At 42.9% G+C, this 22223-nt stretch overlaps 1 protein-coding gene across 1 annotated transcript; it reads left to right on the forward strand.

The window, feature by feature from the left end:
- The first annotated feature begins 552 nt into the window (after positions 1–552).
- NAA30 (N-alpha-acetyltransferase 30, NatC catalytic subunit) lies at positions 553–21289 on the forward strand. Its single transcript, XM_033063210.2, has 5 exons — positions 553–599; positions 870–1796; positions 9021–9144; positions 11132–11187; positions 17893–21289. The coding sequence occupies exons 2-5, from the start codon at positions 873–875 to the stop codon at positions 18028–18030; spliced, it is 1242 nt and encodes a 413-aa protein (XP_032919101.1). The 5' UTR covers positions 553–599; positions 870–872; the 3' UTR covers positions 18031–21289.
- The last annotated feature ends 934 nt before the right edge of the window (positions 21290–22223 follow it).

Consider the following 22223-nt stretch of genomic DNA (forward strand, 5'->3'; position numbering starts at 1 on the left):
GAGGGGCAGCTTGGTCTGTGCAGCCGAGGTCAGACCCCGGAGCGGCCACAGCTTCCTCAGGAGCGGCAGTGCCGGGCAGGGTCTGACCGGCTCGCTCTTAGCAGAAAGCCGAGCCACCAGAGGTTTAGGTTGGAATCAGGAAAGGTTCCTCCCCCAGAGGGTGCTGGGCACTGCCCAAGCTCCCCAGGGGATGGGAACAGCTCCAGGCTTGACAGAATTCAGGGTTAGGACAACGCTCTGAGGCACAGGGTGGCATTGTCGGCATGTCCTGGACTCCGTGATCCCTGCGGGTCCTGCCAGCTCAGGATACCCCGAGTCTGTGAATGTGCTCAGCCACAGGCTGGACTCAACGATCTCAGCGGTGTTTCCAACCCAGCTGCTGCTGTGATTCCGTGCCCTGTGTCCCTGTCCCTGCCCGAGCCCCGCGCTCCCCGCACCGGGACCCGTCTGAGGGCGCCGCCCCCGCCCCGCCCCGCCGTCGCCAGGCGCCGCCGCCAAGGGAGGAAGTGTCGTAAGGGCCGACAGGAACTGGCCGCGGGTTTTACGGCCGCGGCGGCCGCGCTTGGCGGCGGCGGAGCGGGAGCTGCCCAGACGCGGCGGTGAGTGGCGGCGGCGGGGGGACCCCGGGCCCCGAGCGCTCCGGGACCGGCCGCGCCCGCGGGGGGAGCGGGGCAGCCGCCAGAGGGGGCGGCGGGGCGGCGAGGCGCGGCCCGGGCACCGCGCGTGCCTTTGTTCGCGCCCCCCCCTCCGCTCCCCGCCGAGCGCGGCCCGTGAGGCCGCCGCGCCTCCCTCCCACCTTCCCGTCGCCCCCGCTCGGTTTGGCGCCCTCCTCCTCCTCCCCGGTGAGTTTGTGTCGGTCTCTCCTGTAGGACATGGCCGAGGTACCGCCGGGGCCTAGCAGCGTCCTGTCCCCGCAGGGGGACACGCTCTCCCCCTTCCCCGGAGGAGGAGGAGGAGGAGGGGGGGCTGCTTCCTCCTCCTCCTCCTCCGCCGCCTCCTATGCCGCCGCCGCCGCCGCCTGCTCCGGCGCCCAGGACGAGGAGGCCGAAGAGGAGGAGGAAGAGGAGGGACCCGCGGGCGGACGGGAGCAGCAGCAGCAGCGAGGAGGAGGCGGCAGCGACGGCGGCAAGGGGGGCCCGCAGCACCGCCACCACCACCGCCACCACCACCACCCCCCGCACCACAACCACCAGCTCAACGGCCTCATCAGCCCCGAGCTGCGGCACCTGCGGGCCTCCCTCAAGGGCAAGATCCTCGGCTCGGAGGCAGGGGCGGCCCCCGAGGGGCTGGAGAACAAGCGAGCCAGCAAAACAATGGGCTCCGGACAGCAGCAGTCGTCGCCCCCCACCGCAGCGCCCTGCTCGTCCCCCCACGCCAACCACCTCCCTCCCCAGGGAAGGACTGCACCCTCTCCTCCTCCTTCTCCCCCAGCTAAAGGGGACAGGAGCCAGCCTGCTGCCACAACCACGACTGCTGCTGCTAAGACTGCAGCCCGCAATGGGCTGGCAGGAGAGACTGGCTTGGAGGAGGAAGAGCAGGAGGAGGGGGATGAAGGAGGGGAGGAGGAGGAGGAGTCCCTGCAGCTACTCTCCGGGTCCTTAGCAGCAGCCTGCAGTTTGGAAGGCTCGGGAACGGACTGTCAGCCCGAGGAGGACCTAACGATACGATACGTCCAGTATGAGTCAGAGCTGCAGATGCCCGATATCATGAGACTGATCACCAAAGATCTGTCTGAACCCTACTCCATTTACACATATAGGTATTTTATCCACAACTGGCCACAACTTTGCTTTTTGGTAAGTGCTGTGGGGAGCAGGGAGAGCAGGAGTTGGGAGTGGGTTGGGGCTGGGGATGGGAGGAGAGGATGGAAGGGCTGACGTTTGTGGAAATACTTTTAATAATCTTTGTGTGGGTAAAGCCAAGCTTTTTTGGAAGTACCTGTCCCCCTGTGACCTGTGCACGTGCAAGTAAAGCATGTGGCCGAAGTTCTACATTTGTTAACACATGTTTTAAGTGGTGGGGAAAGGGTTGGAGCTCAGGGCTAGGATCCAGAAATTCAGGGCTTCTAATCTTGGTTTTGACATTGACTTTTGTGACCTTTGGTAGCTCATTTTATGATTCTGTCTCAGTTCCTGGGCTTAGATTTAAAAAAGAAAGTACTTAGTCCACTAATGCCTTGTAACTGCTTGGTAATTCTTGCACAATGGTTTTAAAACTGACTAAAGCAGGGCTAGCACGTAAATGTTAAGTGATAGGTGGAGAGGCACTGTGAAAGGTTTAGCAGACTTTTTGATCCGTGAGCTTACTTTGACAAAGACAAGTCCGACTGTGTTGCTTTTACAGGTGTGAGAGTGCTCACAGCATGCAGGAATCCTCACGTTGGCTCCCTGCACTAACAACGTATTTAGTGTTGTATTCTTCCTACTGCACTATTGAAAGGCTGGTTTAGCTGCCCCCCTGCCTTCCTGAATGTTTAGCACTTTTTGTGTCTCAGTTGCAGGCTTCTAGGATAATAATTCATCCACAGGTAAATGAAACCGAGTAGAAGTTGGCCTGAGGAGTGTATGTGCATGATTTGCTCGTAGGAACACTTACAGCTGCAAAACAGAACGTTTAGGGGCGTTTGTGGCACTTCTTTGCTAAAGAAAATGATGAATTTGTCTCTCTTGATGTTTTAATTAAGGCTTGACACCCCTCTGTAAAGTCTGATTTAGCCAGAGCCAAGACACCCTTCAGTTCAGGGCTATCTCTGAAATTTTGCTAGAATATGAGTGCAAGAGGTGAGGCTAATGGAGTCCATCTGGCCTCAGACTTCCTCTATGTTCCTGCTTTAGGGTCTAGGATAATTTATAGCAGGATTGACATGGTTTATGGGAGGATTTTCAGAACTGTGCCTGTCAAAACCCTGCAGAGGGAATACAGTAGGATTACAGGAAGTTGAGCAAAGCAAGAACAAAACAGAATATGAAAATACTGGAGAGCATTGTTGGATGCAAAGTCATGTTTGCCATTACAAGGATGCTGATGAGAGCACAGTGATGTTCTTCAAACACTGAGCTCTGCCTGTGGCTGATTTACCTCACACTGGGAGTAAAATGCTCAAGAACTACAAGTCCTTACTTTGAGCATCAGGTGTACCCTGGTAGTGCCAAGGCAATGTTGGATACCCTTAGATCACAATGCTTTTGTTTAGACTTTCAGTCATTATGGGGTTTTTTTTGTCAGGGAATAACTGGAGAATTTTGTTGTGAGAAGAGCAGTGACAAGTTGTTTGACAGAGAGCTAAAACAGATGATTTCTAATAAGTGCATTTAAAGAGTAAGATATCACTCAAGGAAGAGAAAGCTTATTTTGTAGTGACAGTTTCATTTTTTGATAGGATATTTTGAAGGATCAACAAAACTTTTCTTAAACTCAATGAATTTGCCATTTTTTTGGAAAGGTGAAACAGTGTGAAGTACATAAAAGTGTAGAGAATAATACATGGCTGTGAATGTCTAAAGCCTGCAAATTGTTATCTGCTTAATAATTTGAAGGTCTTGCAGCATAATGAGTCAAATTCATGTGTGAGCTGTTGGGTTTTTTTGTGACTGGTTTTAATACTTTTGAGATTTGTGTGTTAGAGGTTGTCTTGAAAACTTTCTGTTCCATAAAATATAATTTGTTCCTGCAGTTAATGGATTCCTGAACTACTTCTCTCTAATAAATCCCTTTTAAATATTTCTCTTCCATCAGGGACTGCATATTTCAATTAGCAAGAAGTGTCAGGATGGTGAACATGAAGCTTAGTGCATGATCTCAGAGAATCATTTGTCTTTAATGCTTTGTGGCCCCACACCCTTCTGGTTTCAGGTTTTGGCTGGGTTTTGAGTGTTTTGGGAAGAGGAGTTAGCCTGTGATTTGATTGTATTTGGAAAATGATCTGTAAGGGTTCAGTCAGTTCCTTTCCTGAATTTTACCATCACCGTTTGAAAACTCTTCCAGAGCACATTCACCTGTTTTCCCTGTGCTGTCATGGCACCTTTCCTTTTCCTTCCCTGAGAGGGGAAAGGATTGACAACACTGGAATTTAAGATGGGATGTGTATTTTCCCTAAGCAATCAGCCCTTGCCTCTTTCTGGTGGTTTATTCAGTGGACCACGAAAACATAATTTCCCTGTTCTGACAATGCCAAGCTAATTTCTGGGGACATTATTAACTTCATTGCATGGATTTGGAACTTGCAGAATTTTGGCTTGACCTTCCCAAGTTGCCCAGTTGCTCTAAGGGCTGGTGCAGCCCAACCTGGTGCTCGTTTTTCCTTTCTCTTCAACTCCCCCTTCCTGCCTTGTGCCAGCCCCTGTGCTTCTGTGATTTTGGGAGCCAAGATACCCCTCTGACCAGCATATACTTGTAAATGTGTGTGTATTTAGCTGGTTTAGGGTGATGCTCTTGGTTTAGAGCTGCAGATATTTCCTGTAGGATGTGCCAGGCACTGGTGCAAAAGAAGGGATGGGAGTGCACAGCTGGAGGGAAGGCAGAGCACAAACCCTGACTGCTCAGTAGTGGCCAGAATTCTTCAGGCTCAGACCCCTTCCTAACTGTACACTCAAAGTTAATATTCCTCTTTAAAAGGACCTGGATACTGGAAATCTTAAAACCCTGTTAAATTCAGTATCTCATTTATCCACATAACTGTTATCCTGGTAGGGGTAGCAGCTTGGGAACACTGCTCAGTGCTGAATCAGGGCTGTGGCAAGCTAATAACATTTTCCTCCATGAACTTCCAGTGGAAGGTGTCTCTGTCCATGGCAGGGGGTTGGAACAAGATGATCTTAAAGGTCTTTTCCAACCCAAACCATTGTGGGATTCTGTAAAACTCCCAGTCTGGTTAAAGTCATGTTTAGCCTGTCTTCAGAAGAACGGGTTTGCACTGTGTATTAGGTGTGGGTGCCCAGTAAATGCCTGGTTTTTACTTATTCTCAGAAGCTCTGTCAGCCCAGTTTCTCATCAAATAATAACCTCTCCTCTGCCAAAAAATGACAGGGGCAAGGGGCATCTTGTGTTTCATCTGAAGTGTTTTTAAGCAGTGTTACATCTTTGTCCCCAGATGGATTGTAAATGCATTTTCGACGTTGTAGCTTTCTTTTAAAGTGGTTTTGTAGCTTCTAGTCTTAGCAGTGCTAAAGTTCTGAAGCTTGCATTTCAGACTGATAAATTAAATATTTCAGAAAATTGTTTTCAAAATCCTTTAGCGTGGGAGAGGTGAGCTTAGGCAACCTTGCTCTGTACCAGAGTTTGGATAAGAGGGAATGTAATAAAAGCAGAGTTCTGGCTGGGTGTTGTAACCTCTCCTGTAATTCAGTGTTCCACTCAGCTGCCTTTTAAGAAAAATCTGGAAAATCTGTGCTTTTATTGGATTCTTAACTTTGCCACTAGCTGTAGCAGCATTTATAATTTAAACTTTCACAAGTTTAAAAATAACCTATTAATTCCATGTAAGTGGTTTTAAATGTGTTGTAAATCCTAAATGACTGCAGTTAAGTCTTGTTTTATACCAATGCTTTGCATTTTTTTTGAAATTGGATTTGATTCAAGAGTCTTGGTGTGTTGAAATTAAGACTTGTAAGACATCATCCCTGTTCTTCAGATGTGGAAAACCTGGGGCTTCAAGGAAGAACCAGAAAAGTTAGGAAGTTGTCTGAGAAGTCTTCCTGGCCTCATGGCAGGTGTAGGAAGAAGTTATTTTGTAGGAGAATTTGCAAACTTAGTATTCCAGTTTGTTTTTAGGAGTGATCACGCCTTCAGTCTCTCACTGTTGGTGGCTCTGTAAAAACTCACAGCACCTGAGCAGGTGACAACAGCCAGGGCAGCTGTTCCAGAGGGTGTTCCTCACACAGGGAGGAATTACTGGTGTCCAGTTCATGGAGTGGGAGCAGAGGGAGGTGGTGAGCTGTGGCTGAAGTGCCAGACTGAGGTTAAAACCATTACCTGATTGTATCCCCCAATGGAATTCGGTAACACAATCCCTAAATGTGAGCCAGTTCCTGCTGAGCTGGGCTGGGGTACCTTGGGATGGACTTTGGTGCAGGTGTGAAAGGAAAATGCAGTGCAGCAGTGCAGGTTCTGCTGTGTTTGAATTGCAAAATATTTCCCTTTTGGGGCTGGTTGGTTGTTCTAGTCTCCTTTAAGCAAAATTCACAGGATCTGGATATTAAATGCATACTCAGACTGTGGCTGACAGACATAATGCCATCTTTGATAATGAAATTAATACAAATTGATTAATTCTATGAAAAGTGATGTTCTTGCTGATTTACAGACATTTCTCTACTAGCTCTTCCAGTATATTAAAATCTGGCTTGTTTTAAGCATTTAAACTTATTCATAGGAACAAAGATGATGCAAATATTGGATTTGGATTCATGTATGTTAATCCTGCTACTAATAACCTACTATTGGAGTAAATCTTGTAGTACTCTGTGGAGTTTATAATACAGACTTAAGCTGAATTGTGTTTGTAGAAAATTGCATGTTTAGAAGTACTGTCATATACCTGAAAGGAAAATTTGGCCCATGATTATCTTTTCCTAAATGATGTTGTGTGGGAGCTGCTTTTCCTCTCTCCTCACGACTCTCCCTATTTCAGTCTGGTTTTTTGGGTTTTTTTTTATTCATGCAGTTTAACCTTCTCCAGGAAATTAAATTGCAAAGTTTCACATCACGGTTTAGAATCATTTCCAGCTTTAGATAAGGTTGGAAAAAAGGAGAAAGGAGAGGAAAGGCAGCAAAAACCCTTCTAAATGAGGTGGAAATGCAGCACTCCCTTCTTGAGTGGAACAGGTGTAGATTAACTGCCAGACTTACCTGCCTAAAGACAGAGAAAGAGATTTAAGTGTTTGGAGAGCTGGTAACAGAGTCATTCTTTATTCAGCTCTGGCAGCAGTGGTAAAACCAGTGGGTTTCTTTGATCATTGAAACAAAATTCTTTGCTGTTCATTTAGCATTTTAAATATATGATTCATGAATATAACTTTTCTGAAAAGTGCCTTGGACAAGAAAAAGCTCAGATATGAAATGTCTAGATAGATTGTCACTACTGAAGTGTGTTTAAAAAGAAAACCAACCACATATCTTAAAAATTCTCCTCATAACTGTTGGGATCAACAGTTTGCACGTGTTCACTCCAGGGCAAAGCACAACTTTCTAGTTTGTGGTGTGCTTTTTTTTTTTCCTTTTTTTTTTTTTTGTGAGGTATACAATTACATCTAGGTGCTCTGCATAATTATAGCAATGTTCTGAGCAGTCTGTCTGATGATACTCTTTATTTAACTCCCTGCTTTTCTCAGGTCTGAGCTGAGATACAGAACATGCCTTGAGCTGAAACTTTGCATGCACTGTTTGAGTATGGGCACAGCTCCTCTTTTCTGTGTTTTGGAACAAATCAAAGACTGCTTAGAGGCTCTGTGTTTCAGTCCAGTTAGATCATGCTACAGTTTGTGTTTGTTGTTTTAAGAACCACTCGTTAGATTGTTCAGGGTTGTTCTTGGATACTGCTGAAATGTGCTTTCCTGCCAAATAAAAACTTAGCAATAGTTATATTTGCTTCAGCCGCATTAGAAATGGAGTTAGGATCATGCTGCATCATAGGGCTTTGGAACTGCAGCTTGTACTTTTTATGGCTGCTTCATTTCACCTTTGCTGCAGCTCCTGTTTGACAGGGGAGATGCTCAAGTACTTTATTCTTTTTGGGGTGAAGACACTGTGCCTGCAGTATGGCCTGCAGGAAGGAATCTGCTGTCCATGGAGCTTTATCCTAAAAGGTTCAGGTGGTTGAGTTTATACCACAGCCTTGGGAGCAGTGAGCTCTGGGTTCACAGGTGGCTGCACTGAGGCCTGGCAGTACTGGCTCTAGCAAGTCCTTTTCATTTGACATGTCTTAGAGTCATAAATTTGGATTATCCAGCAGCTCTTGTGCCAGCACATGCTTGTGCCAGTCATGTGCTGTAGCCCTGGTTTAGCTGCTGCACTTGGGCTCTAGGCTGCTCTTACCCTGCAGGGCTGTCAAAGGCTGTGGAGCCACTCACACACCCATACCTAAAATTTTGAGTTTCTTTTTATCTCTGCCCATCTTCCCTGAGTGCACAGGAATTTGTTTTCCCCTTGGATGCTGTCCCACTCTGCAGCACTCCTCAGTTCTACTGCTGCAGGTTATAATGCCATTAATCCCTTGTGCTGCCTAATCCTACAGTTAACATCACATAGTTCTCCTTTCTCTCATGGTAAAATTTTGGGTGTGCAAGTGGTTTGCTGAGTGTTTGGGGAGGAGTTGGGACCTTTCCTTTTTGGGGTTTTTGTTGTTAATATTTCAGAATGCCGACGTCTCCTTGACCACGGTTACTGTGACAATGCCACTGGGATTAACTTCCAGTGCACAGCTCCTAACAAACGAAATCTCCCAAGAGTTCAAGTGTGTGAAATTAACTGTGCTTTTTTGTTTGTTCTCTGGGTGTCATATGACTGAAAACGACAGTGTCTAAAGATTAAATGCAGCAACACTTTTCTCTGATCCTCTGTGGCCTTGACATTAAAACCAGACAAAAATTAAGCATGTTATCTACCACAGCCCTTGTACAGGAAAATTCAGATCACTGTAAAACAGGAATGGACTTTTTGCCTCTGCAGAAGCCCATATGGAAGGGTAATTTATGCCTTAACCTGTTTTTTTTTTTTTTATTTTATTTATTTTCCCTTTTTAATCACACATGTTCTTGCCTGTAGACTTTGTGAAATGATAATATGGTTCTCTCCAGGAATAATTCATTGGTTGTTAATTGACTTAGAACTTTATTGGAATGCAATAAAGCAATTAAGTCTTTTAATCATAGTAATACTTGTTCTAAAATTTACAGTGTTACCTTTTCATAACTTTACACCAACAAATTTTGTGTGGCTTTCACTTGAGAAATGAACTGGTTTACTGCTTTTGGCAGCACTGTGGATGCCAAACTGAGAATTCCATCCATATGTTTGTCTTTAAGGCCATGGTAGGTGAGGAGTGTGTAGGTGCCATCGTCTGCAAGCTGGATATGCACAAAAAGATGTTCCGCAGAGGTTATATAGCCATGTTAGCAGTGGATTCCAAATACAGAAGAAAAGGAATTGGTAAGAATAGCCTTTTTTGTTCTTTCTTAAATCCTCCAGCTGGGCTAACTGTGGCTGTCATAAAGATTTAAGCTGAACTGAACTTCAGGATGTGGTGCTTTGTGTGTCATCCCTGCCTTACACACGAGCTCCCCGGTGGCTTTTCTGGTTTTGTTAAAATGACCTGAAATGCCCTGTTCACACCTGGGATCTGAAAAGGCTAAAAAGAAAGGCAGAGAGCAGCCCCTTCCCTCTGCCTCTACCACAGCCAAATACCAGCAGTGGGAACTGCTTTGTGGTTTTGTGTGTGCCTTCCATGTTGTGTTCAAGCTCCTCTTTTACAGTGAACTTATTTCCCGACTTCCCCCTATAAATTATGCATCTATTACCCATCAGGGAGAATGTATGGAGCTCATTATTGTATTAATCAGGGAAGAAAAATAGCTGTGTATTGTTACATGAGTGATTGAAATGGAGATCTGTTTTGTTGGAAGTTACATGGTAAGGAAATCACTCTTGGCAGGGAGTTTGCCCTTCTTCATTAATCAGTTTTGCCCTGGTGAAGGGATTTTCATTCTAACACCAGTTAGCCAAGTTGGCTTAATTAAATATCTGTTCTTATGGAAGTTAATTTTTTCATGCTGGTTATTGTGAAATTACATTTTGTAAGGTATTTTTAACTAAATGTAGACGTCAGCTCCAAAGCTTAGAGCTGTGCTTCACCAGTCATCCACGCTGAACAGCTCATGCTTCTGTGATTAAAGACAGAAAATTACTTGCAATCAAAAAATACAGTGATCCATTGCAGAATGTATCATTGTGTTTGCTCTCTTCCAGAAAAAACCCTCCAAAAAAACACATTACCACGACTGTTCAAGCATGTGCAGATTTTTTTTCCTTTCCCCAGTGCAATTCAAAAGCCATTGTTGGTTTCTGTAGTGGAGCAGAGGAAGAGGATACTGAGAAATCACTGTCTCTCCTTTCCTTTTAGCTGAGTCATGAAGGAGTCTGCCATAATTTAATTGCAGGTGCTTGGATTCAGAAGTAAATGAGAGCTAATGCTGTTATTATGAAGATCACTGCAAGACTTTTCCCTCACTTTAGTCAGTTTGTTAAATTAGAATTCCACACATAGAATTTGTCTTAAAACCTTGTTTACTCTTATATATTGACTTTTTCCTACATTTGCCACTTTGCTGTTTCTCGAAGTGTGCTGTCAATCTGAAGATCTGCTTTAAATGTAGAACAATTTTATCATAACACTCAATGAAAATCTCAATTGATTAAAGTTTTGAGGATATTTTAAAACATTCTGTAGATTCCTTGGGGCTTTTTTTCCTTTTCCATAGCCTTATGGAAGTGAGATTTATGCAATTTCACTGAACAGCAGTTTTTTCCTCTAATTACTTTGAAATCAACTTTCAATTTCACCCCAATTCTACAGCCAGGTAGGGATATTACATTTGTAGAACTGTTGTGAAGCAGATGATAAATAATGATTAAAAAATTAACTAATGCTTGACTGATGGGAAGGGATGGATTTCAAGAATATTATTAGATAGAAGCAAACCCAAATGGGAGTGAGCCAGAAGAACAATGGTTTCATAAGTTCTGTTACTAACAGAAGTATTTGTTTTAGTAAGAGGAAATTCCCATGGAAGATGAATGTCCTTCAAGTACATGCCAGCAGATTTGGACTTTAAATGCAACAAAAAGGAATGAATCACATCTTGGAAGGCTATATTTAACACCATGTTGAGCTTAGCAGCCTGTTTCTAATATCCTTGTGTTACAAGAATCTTGCACTTGAGCTGAGTCTCTGGATAACTTCACAGATTATTTTAGTGTTCAAACCTGAGACTGCAGCTTGACTGCAACTCCTTATTTTTCTTTTCCTCTCTGTTTTCCCCAGGTGTCATGTCATGTAGGTAGCACGCATTAGTCATATATAAACTGGCATTTTTGGTTTGCACTGCAACTCTGACACTTACTGAAATCTGTGTTTCAGGTACAAACTTGGTTAAGAAAGCTATTTATGCTATGGTTGAAGGAGATTGTGATGAGGTAAGATTTTATAATTAAAATTTTCATAATGTAAATGGTTTGCACTCTCTTGTATGTGGATTCATTTCACAGGTTTTTCTTCTACAGGACTTTTTAAAGTGGGAAATAAATTGGTAAGAAGCTCCTTTATAATAAAAGGGCAAACAACCTCAAAAAAAGTATGGCACAAATAGGAGATGGACTTTCTAAATTTGTCCTAAGTGCTGAAATTCAGTAATTTTACCTTGTGAAGCTGCCTGAGCCTTCACTCAGGCCCATTTTGCTGCAAGGCCCCAGTTTGAGCAGTGGGATGAGCATGTCCTGTGCAGCCCTGCCGTCCCTTCAGAGTACTCACAGGCACAGAACAGTGTGTGCTGTGCTGCTGCAGAATGTGGATTTATCACAGCCACTCATCAGGCTGTTGTGACACTGCACAGAGCAGAGCTGCTGTGGGTGAGCACAGCAACACAGACGTGCAGGGAGAGTCCCTGAATCACTGGCAAACCTCCCTGCCCTAAAAGTTGTTACTCTTTTACCAGATTACAGTTCCTGCTTTTTGTAAAATAGAAATACATACATAAAGCACCTCTGTGGTTATGTGCCTTGTTAAACTTGTGAGGAACTCTCCCTGCATCCATCCATCCATCCTCCTTTAACCAGGTTATCTGTCCTTTAATTCCAGCTCCTTGGCACAGTGCAGTTGTTCCTGGTGTGTGAGCACTGTCATTTCAGTGTGCCATAGTCAATGAGCCTTTGAACTCTCTGTTATCTCACTTCAGCTGCTCCCTCATTGTCCCACTGCTCCCTCAATTGTCCCCACTGCCCCATGGGGAATTTCTTATGCAAAGCTACAATTGGTGTCCCAGGACTTCTGGCACACACTCCACTTTCTTTTTCCACTTGTGTTTTGCCTCTTGCAGCATCCCTGCCTATTGCTCTGGCTTCATTCATTGGGAGATTTATTCTTCCCCTCAGATCCCTTCATGCCTCTGCTTGCTGGTGTCTTCTTCCCCCTCACCTTCTAATTTATGTTGTACTTGGGCAGTACAGTGCAGTCTGTAATTCTTTTAAGTTCTTTATTTTGGCTTCTTGCTTCCTTCAAGGTTTCTAAAATGCTTTCCTCTAATCTCTTTGATTACTTGCCTACACTGAACTAATCATTGAGATTGGTTGGTTTGTTTTCCTCAGTGCTTTCCACTATGGTCTTGAGTTGATTGCCCATTTCTGGACTAGTCAAGATTTAAAAAAATAGCAAAATACTTGAGGATCAGGGTTAGTGTTCACACCACAGTGAGTGTTCACAGTGAGATGCAGAGAAGTGAATTGTCCACATTAGAGAGTCAGAAGAACTGAATGTTTCTACTTGAGCTCTGAGTTGCAGTAATTACTGTATAATTTCTGAATGTCTGTGTGCTACTTCTCATGTAAATTCATTTCTAGATTGGGCTGTCTGACAGGTGACCTCTAACAGTAACTCCTCTGTGTCTGTCTTTTTCCTCTACCACTGTCACATTAATCCAAGATCCCTTTTTGCTGTTTTTTTATCTCCATAAACATGAAATAAATGTGATAAGTGTTGCAGGTCTGCAGTGAGGCCTCATTAAGTCTTAGTCACAGATTTTCATCTCTGGTGCTGTATAAATGCTTTGGACCAGGGGCAGAGGGCATTTCTCAGATTCTGTCTCTTTATTCAAAGGCACTACAGTTCAGACTCCTTGAATTGTGTGCTGAATGGGGGCAGAATGATGATTCCAAACTGCTCTTGGGGGGCTTTTGCACCAGCTGAGTCTTGTGCTGGCACTAAATTTTGAACTCCCTTTTAGGGAGCATGGAATACAAGCAGAGTATTTTACTGATTTTTTATTTTATTTTTTTTTTTTTTAACCATCTATTGAGGCACACCCACACTTATTTTTATTTATGTTGTTTATTTCCACTTATGGGTTATCCACAACCAGGCAGCCAATGTTTTCATGGTTTTTTTTTTTTCTTTGCCACCAACTAGGCTTCTTCCACATACCCAAAATGGTGCAGAATAAGGATGTTGGTTACTTGCACTACATGGAGTGCTGAGTTTTCAGTCAAACCAGAATATGAAAAAATCTAACTAGGTACCCATGAAAAGCTCTGCCCAACTCTTGGCTCTCACCAGTTTTCACAACAGTTGTCAGGAGATCAGTTTCTGATTAATTGATGCTTAAAGCTCGTCAAACACAAAGTAGTGCATCACAATAATTTGTCTGTGTGAGGCATGTAAATAGTTTAACCATCCCTGCAGCTTTTAAGGTATTTTTCTACATCTTTTAATAAAATCACAATCTTGATGGAAATAAAAAGATACTGCTTTTTGAGATAAGATGGAGTGCAATTAAAAACCAAAATGCTATTTTCTGAAACTTACTTGGAATAGGATTAAAAACATGAATATGCAGCTGTGGGTGTCGTGAAAAATTTCCAAAGGCTGCTTGGAAACTCTTCCCTTCAATCTAATTATGGCATAGATGCAATAAATAGACTTAATTTTAATAACTTGTGGCATATAATCTGATAAATGCCTCACTCAGTGTGTTGCTTTTCGAAGTATCACAGATTTGGCTTTGGAGGTACCAGCATTGAGTCCTGAAAAACAAAGGATTTATTCAACAGCACAGATGAAAATCTTGACAAATCACAGCTGATAGGTGGCATTTCAAAGCCTGCTGCAGTGTTCTGGTGTTTAAGGATTTTTTTTTTACCCCTGTAGGCTGTTTTAGTGGGAATAAACCAAGGCAGGGCTATGGAATGAGTGATTTACAGTGGTCAGCACCCTGCCTGAGAGGCAGCTTCTGCTGGCTGCAAAATCTTGTACAGGGGTGGTTTCTCTGGGAAAGCTGTGCAGTGAGTAAGTGAGGAGGTGAATTGACTGGAATGGAATCTGTGCAGGGGAGGAGCTGGCCATGGAGCTGGCCATGGCCTACATTAGAATAGAAACCAGGGAAGTGATCTGGTGTTGGGGGTGGCTGCTTGAACCAGAAATAACCTTCAGGCCTGAGGAAAGTACTGACAGCAGCTTCCAGCTGGAGTGTGTCTGCATGTAATATTACAAAACTTTAGGATCTCTCATTTGTATTTTTTTACCTTTGTGACTTTCTTAACAATTTGGTGTTGATGAATTCAGATATTTGGGCTAGTGAGCTGTAATAAGCTGAGTTTTCAGTAGATCAGAGTGATTTAGGATAACTATGGGCATAGAAAAGGTGAAAACTATGGAAGTAAATCAGGTGAAGGTGAATAGTTCTACTTCCAGCTCCAAAGTTTTGGAAATATTTTTCTTCCAGTTTAAAAAAGAAAAGCATGTGCTGACTGCAGCAGGGTGGGTGTCTGGCTGCTTTTTGTACTGTTTTTGCTGGCAAGCAATTTCCCAAAACTCTACAGCTGAAGACCATGCTGTGGAACTGTTACATCCCTTAATTACAATTAGAAAGGAGGAGTTGTTCACAGGCAGGTTTTCCATCTGTAACAAATGACTGAGCAATCTGCAGACAATCCATTCACTTCATATTACTGAAAAAATGTACCATGCAAGTGGTAACTAGTGAAAATAAGACTCTAGTAAAGTGGGAACTTCAAAAACCTTTTTAAACCAAAAATGTAGAATGTGAAAGGGATGCTTCTGGGACTCCCCATTGAAACTTCAGGGTGATTTAGAGTAGAGTTTTGACCATACAGGTAGGTGTGTCATTTTAATTCAGCACCACACTAGTAAAAGGGAAATGTCTATTTTTATGGAATCCTATTTGAAATCATTACATTGCTGATATTTTTAGTTTCTCCTTAACCTACAAAACACCAAGTTTGAACTGTTAGATTTTTGGTAGTGCCTCTCTTTAAAAGTTAAGGCTGTTAAATTGATGAAGGACACTGGACAAGCCCCTCATACCCTGAGTCTGATGATCTGTCAGGTTTAAAAGTAAGAATACCAACCTTCCTCTGTGAGTGCAGAGAGGATTTTATTCATTAGATTTGGCTGTATCCATTCTATGACTTGGGTTTTAAAACTTGAGTTCCTTTAGAGTTTGAAGAAGCAAAAAAAGCTTGACCACTCCAGTTGGCTTCAGTTCAGGAATAAATTCAAGGTATGAAAATGTAGCAACAAGGAACATTGCACTGCACTCTTAATGGAGAAACCTTCTTGTTTCTAAACCCAGTTGAGCTAAAATGTTAGGTTTCTGAAATTTAAGATAAAAGAGAATGTCACAACCTTCAGATAGTTGCAACTTGAGCAGAAAACACTGTTAAATCTAATCAGAGCTTTGCTGCCCTTACTGTGTTATCAGAGGATTTAACAGGCATATATGTACAACAAAATCGACCCACAAAAGCAGAAATAAATAAATGTAACAATTGAAGGTTTGGAGCTTGATTGAAAATCTCACACAGGAAGAGATGCTTTCTTCACCAAAGGAAGCTAATGAAATCTGAATAAAATATGCCTGTGTTTCCTTTTCAAATAACAGAAACATGTCTTCAGCTGCAGTATGTTGAGATCAGGGAATTACTTTTCATTGTGCTGAGACTTCCTTAGAAATACCAGAGCAAATCTCTTGCATTTGCTTTTAAGATGAGCATTCACTCAGGTAGTGGGATTCCAACAAACCTGTATTTCAACATTGAACCACTCCCTTCAGCTCAGTCACCTGCAGTGCTGGAAGTGTTTTAGCATTGCCAGGAGTTGGAGCTTGCAGTTGAGTAGAGAGTTCTTACATCACTCTACCAAGTTACTGAACCTTTGAGAGAGTGAATGCCCTTGGTAGCTGAGAGTTCAAATAAATAATTCTCTGCACAGTGCATCTACACGGGTCAGATTCCTTCCTTGGCTTCAATGTTTTGTTTAAATTGGAATTAAGGAGTTGTACAATAGAAAATAGCCCTCTCCAGCAAAATGATGGTGCTTCCATAATTTGTTACAGATGAATAGTTACCCATTTTAATGGATGAAGGATGTTAGGAGTACTCCATCAGCTCACAGGACTTGCCAGTCTAGAGAAATTCAATCTCTCATTCTTGTCACAAAACTAAGAATTCAATTAGGTTGTCTTAAGTGTGCAGCTACAACACTGCCTGCTGTAATTTAAGAACTTATGGTGATTAATATTTCAATGTGTGGCTCTTAGTTCCTTTTTGTAAAATGAACTGTTTCCAAGTCTTACATTGTTGATTGGATTGTTATCCCCAGCTGTATTGTTCTTTCAACATCCCTGCACTGAGAAACACAGGTGGAATTGCCCACCAGTGGTTAGACTGGTCCCCTCCAATAAGATTTAAAAATCCATTTAATGTAGATATTTGACTCAAGTTTCAGGCCACTCTAACCACTGGCTGCCTCCCTCTCTCACTTAGCCACTCCTCAGGCTGCAGAAAACAAACCTTGTGGAGAGAAAAAGGAAAGGGTTTGTGCCTGGTGGCTTTGGAAGTAGCTCCAGGGGAAGCCAGGGGGAAAGGGATTGGGAATGTGTGCCTGAAGGCAGGGAGGCCACAGAAACCATGAAGCAGATGGACTTTAACTGCTCTACAGATCCAGGCTGATATTTTGGGCCTGTATTTTCATTCTGTGGTCTTTCTACAGCTCCTGTTTAATATGTGGATGTTCACTGTCAGGGAGTGTATGGAGCCCAGTCCTTGCTAGTTCAGCCCAGGTTCTGTGCAACCAGGATCTCTTGCTAATGGCAGAACCTTAAATAATTGAGTTGGGCACCAGCAGAAGCAGAATTAGTTTTTATTATGTGGAGGGGGTGCAGGGCTTGTCAGTTATGGCAGAGCTCTGTTCAGTGCATGTGGAGAAAAGAGAGAGAGAAACAATTCTGAAAAAATCTGAAGTTTTGTGATTATTGTCTTGTTAAGGCCACTGTAGGTTTTTGCCTGTGCTTGGGAATTCTGAGAATTTTGAGTCTTAATTGGGACTTGGGTTTGGTCTGAGTTACCCTTGTCTTTCTGCAACTGGGATCTTACCAACACAGGGGAAAATACATGGAAAACTCTGCTTATTCTTCTTGTGTGCACTGTGATTTGGGTTTGGGGTATTTGTTGGTACCCAGGTTGGTCAGGCTTGGAGCTGCCTGGGATAGTGGAAGGGGGTTGGAACTGGATGATCTTGAAGGTGCCTCCCAACCCAGACCATTCTGTGATTCTTGTGTTGAGCACAAATATTCACTGCAGATGTTGGGTCTGACAGCAGGTTTTGATTCAGAGCTTTTATCTGCATCTGATTCAAAGGAATCAGGTCAAAGATATGAAATCACTAAATAAATCCTCATGTGCCAAGTTCTTGTGACATGCACTTCAGTTCCTCATTCACAGTATGTTTTGGACCCCAACCTGTTTGGTAGCTTGGGTTTTGGGGGGGATGTTGGGAGACAAAGGTTGTTTGGGATTTGTTTGTTGCTGTGTTTTTTACCCTCGTTACGAGGTGGTGAACTGAAATTCTGTTTACTAAACTAAAATCTTCAATGTTGTTTACAATTACACTTGTGGATGAACTCCTGTGCTATATATATATTTTTTTTTTTAATGTGGGAATGAATGCTTAATGTGGAAATACTGCTTAATTAAGTAAAGATAAGAAGAAATTAATTCCATTCATTGCTAACAAACGTGCCTTTAAATAAATCCTTTAGAACTGGAATTCAGCAATCACATACTTGCAGCTACCGACTAACACAACATGCTTTTTTCTTTTCTCCCTTAAAGGTTGTATTGGAAACAGAAATCACAAACAAGTCTGCTTTGAAACTTTATGAAAACCTTGGTTTTGTGCGAGACAAGAGGCTGTTCAGATACTATTTAAATGGAGTGGATGCACTGCGTCTGAAACTATGGCTGCGTTAGGAGACCCCGTCCCAGCGAGCGAGCGACGTCCCAGCAGCGCAGAGTTGTCCTTTGCATGCATTGCAATTTGTCCCAAATTGCTTTGCAAGGTGGACTTTAGTACTTTCCATGCAGCTCTTAAAACCTGTCAGTGTCCCATTGAGTGTCGCACACATTCGTTGCACTTTGGCATGGCGCATTTGTTCCGAATTAAAGCCGATTGTCTCAGACTCCCGAGTCCTTTTGGTACCAGCCAGATGTGCCAGGTGATAGCCAAGATATGTTCATTCATTTGCAAGTCTGCTGACTCTTTAGGACATCCACACAGTGAACATTTGATCAGAGAAAAAACCTGGATGGGAAAATGCCGCTTTTGGTTCCCGAAAATTCAAAATAAAGCCAATGTAGATTGTAAAATTCTATAAGTATACTAACATTTCATACAAAAAATTGCCATAGTTTTCTGGGGAAGAAGAAGAAGAAAAAAGGCTTCAATTTTAGGTTTTATTTTTCAATATTGAATTTTTTCCATTCTTAAATATTGGTACCTCAGTGATTAGTGAATGAAAAAATGTATTGTAGGGTGGGGTGTGTGTTACAAGGAGTAACCATTAAATTGCGTCTGCCAGTGCCTGTATAGATAAGTATATTTGTCTTCACCTCTAAGTTTGGAGTGCATGCTTTTATTCTTTTTACTTTCTTCAGTTGTCTTTGCAAGGAAAAAAAAACAAATCTGCTTTTATTTAAATTCTGGATTTGATAATAAATTATTTCAGATTTTTATAATTCGGCTACTTCTCCCAAACGAGGGTTTGGAAGGCCCTTCTTATAGCAAGAAGTGTGAGCAATTTTGAAAACCTTGAGTAGCTGCTAAAAGAACCTGGTGGCACCAGTGAATCTCTGCTGGGTTTGGATGCACTTTTTTCATTAAAAGAGTGAGGGACTTCTTTTAAAAGAAGATATAGAAAATTAATGTAAATCGGTATGATTTTTATTTAATCAAAATTATTGCTAGAAGCTCTGAGAAACAGCTATTTTAAGGTAGTTGGAACAGGTTTTTTTCAGATTCAGATTGCTTTGCTTCAGTGTTCTAAAATGCTTCAATCTTTGGTTCTCGGTCTTGGAAATTAATTTCAAGGTGTATCATATTCATTTTTAGCTGCTCTCATTTTCTTAACTTCCATGAGCTAAATTATTGGGGGATTTTTTTTCCCCTCTAAAATCAAAGCAGCGGGGAAGGAATTCTGTCTCTCTTGCATTCACTTTTGCTCTGTTTTTCACTATTTTTTTTTCCTTTCTTTGGGCTTACATAGGTTTTACCAATACCCATGAATTTTTTCTCTAATGACAGTGTCAGGGCTTTCTTGTTCTGTGTGGTTCCATAGCCCAGGTCTATGAGGTTTGTTTTTTGGTTTTTTTTTAATTTTGAAAGACAAAAATAAATATTAGGTGACTTGTGGAAGCACCTCTGTAATCAGAGATCTCAGCATATTCAGAGTTGGAAGGGACCCACCAGGATCAAGTCCAGCTCTTAAGGGAATGGTCCATATAAGGATCAAAAGGATGAACTCTGAGTGAATCCACTCTCATGGAATCAAGTGAATTCTCCAGATTTGCCTTACTACGCTTTTTTTTTTTTCTTTTTAGGGTTTGGTTTGAGTCGTGGGGTTGGTTTGGGGTTTTGATTTTTTTTCTTTTTTTTTGTTTGTTTGTTTTCATTTTTGCTAATTACTGTACACTATAAACAAAACCAACAAAACCCCTACCTCCAGTATCATTTGGAAAAGAGCCCTGTGCAGGAAAACTGGATTTGAGCAAAGCCGCCTTTTGCACAGACCAATCGCACATGGTGACGGACGTTCTTGCCATGTACAAATCATGAGTTGTATTTGAAAATAAAGATTTTTAATGCAAATTGGCCCTGCTGAGTTTTCTGCCTGTAGAGACACCATCTGTGCTGTCGAGGGGGTTTGTTCCCCTCAGCAAAGAAAACTCATCTTTAAAAAGGTGTAAAGTGGTGGAAGTGGGGTCTGTTACTCCCAGGACAGCTGGAGCTCAGCCTAAAGCCTGTGTGTAGCCACTAATGCCTTGTGACACAACAAAACCACTTGTCACCCTGCTCCCCAGGGGTGACAGTTTTTCTGGGTGGCTTTTCAGCAGTTTTGCTCAGTGTTAAGACTTTAATGTTGGTAGGCAACCCATTGAGTCAGGTTTGACTCGGCTGTGGTTCAGGACGTAGGGACTGCCCTGGAGCTGGATCAGGGAGGTTTCAGACCTTGCAAGCAGCTGTTGGGCTTGAATCACAAATTGCAAACTGGGCTGCCTTGTGTGTCTTGCTGGGGTTTCAATCTGCAAAGCCAGACAGGCAAGTTTTCTATTGGTTAATATTTAAGCCGTGGGTGTCTTCAGATTCAAAAGCCGACTTGGAGGTGAGCTGAAATCCCTCCTCACTGCCAAAAACATCCCTCTGGAGCAAACTTCAAATACAATTCTGGTTGGTTATTGTAAGAAGTGGTTGCTGCCATGCCTGTGTTGAAAATACTGAACAAAATAGGTGCAGGTCTCTCTTTTTTTTGTATTTCAAAGAGCACACGGCCTGTGAGGTTCTGGCAGGCTGCAGTGTCAGAGTTCACTGCAGGAGACACTGAAGCTGCATGTGTTGGGTCCTGTCACACAGATTTGTCCTCTGTACTGCTTGGGATTAGGAAATCAAGTGGGAAGCCTTGAATTTGCATTGGTTTTCAAAAGGAATCTAGCAAGGAAAAGTTGCTTATTTCTCCTGTCTGTTGCTAAACACAGTTCTCTCCCCTCGCCTTTTTGCATTGACAAATCTAACTAAGGAGTTGATTGCTTTTCTATTTAAATTTGCCCAAACGTTGCTACTGGCTGACATGTCTGGATGTTTGCATTCATTATGTTGTTTTTTAAGAAATGATCAGGTTCATCACCTTCAAGGCATCATCAGATTGGTGTTGCAGAGTATGTCAAACTATTTTTCAGGGCACTGCAAGACATTGCTACAACTCAGTGCTGTGTTGAAAAAAACTTCAGGTCTTGTATAAACATTACAACCTATGTTGGAGTTCAGGTATCAGGTGGGCATCTATGAAAATAGCAAGTGTATCTCAAAATACTGGACTGCTGTTTTGAGTGGATTATATTCTTCTGTTCCTTTATCCTTTTTGATGAGAACAAAACCAGTGGGGTTACGAAATGTACAAGTTGTCTAAATACAATGCAGTCAAATAAATGGTTATGTTGTTTATCTATTTCCTTTTCACTGGGAATGGTCTAATGATTGTTCTGCTTTGTCTACAAAATGCAAATACACACCATGCTGGATGGGGCTTGGAGCAACCTGGGCCACTTCAAAAGGGTCTTGAAGGTCCCTTCCAACCCAAACCATTCTGGGATTCTCTGACAGAGAGATGGTGGGAACATTTTTACAAGAGAAAACTGTCATGCCTGTGTTGGGAGCATCTTGAACATCATTTATCTGAACAGTGTCATAGCTGAACTGAAATGGTCCCTTTTTTATGGCTGTTAAGTCATGACTAACACAGACCCTCAGGATTTTCCTGAGAGGAAAGGAGGGGGGTTTATTATTTTGGTTGCAGCCCTTGTGATGCTGAAAACTTTAAAGCATACAGAGGAGTCCTGTATGTACTTGGAAAAAATGTACTTTTAAAATCCTCTCACAGTACTTTTCATGTACTTGGAGCTTTATTCCCTCTGCCATTATGTCCAGGCTGCTAAAACTCTGGGAATTTGCCAGCAGTTGTGCCTGTGTGCTGTGTTAGAGGTGACTGAGGGCTGTTCCCAACCTGCCAGGCACTGCTGCTCATCTGCCACGACCTCCAAGGCTTTTCTTCCTTCTCCTTTTATGATTCCTTACAGCTTCCAGTACCTAAAGAGGAACTTTTTTAAGAGCCGTGGAGTGACAGGACAAGGGGCAATGGTTTCACACTGACAGAGGGTGGATTTAGATTGGAGATGAGGAAGAAATTCCTGGCTGAGGGTGGGCAGGCTCTGGCAGAGGTTGCCCACAGAAGCTGTGGCTGCTCCTGGATCCCTGGCAGTGCTCCAGGCCAGCTTGGACAGGGCTGGGAGCAGCCTGGGACAGTGGGAGGTGTCCCTGCCATGGCAGGGGTGGGATGAGATGGTCCCTTCCCAACCCAAACCATTCCATGATTCTGTTATTCCAATGGATGATT

Source organism: Catharus ustulatus, chromosome 6 (genome assembly GCF_009819885.2).
Source record: "Catharus ustulatus isolate bCatUst1 chromosome 6, bCatUst1.pri.v2, whole genome shotgun sequence".
Classification (NCBI taxonomy): Eukaryota; Metazoa; Chordata; class Aves; order Passeriformes; family Turdidae; genus Catharus; species Catharus ustulatus.

Coding starts and splice junctions, on each gene's coding strand:
- NAA30 (XM_033063210.2), top strand. CDS start 873: ATGGCCGAGGTACCGCCGGGGCCTAGCAGCGTCCTGTCCCCGCAGGGG. Junction 1,797..9,020: donor GGCCACAACTTTGCTTTTTG/GTAAGTGCTGTG, acceptor TTTGTCTTTAAG/GCCATGGTAGGTGAGGAGTG. Junction 9,145..11,131: donor ATACAGAAGAAAAGGAATTG/GTAAGAATAGCC, acceptor TCTGTGTTTCAG/GTACAAACTTGGTTAAGAAA.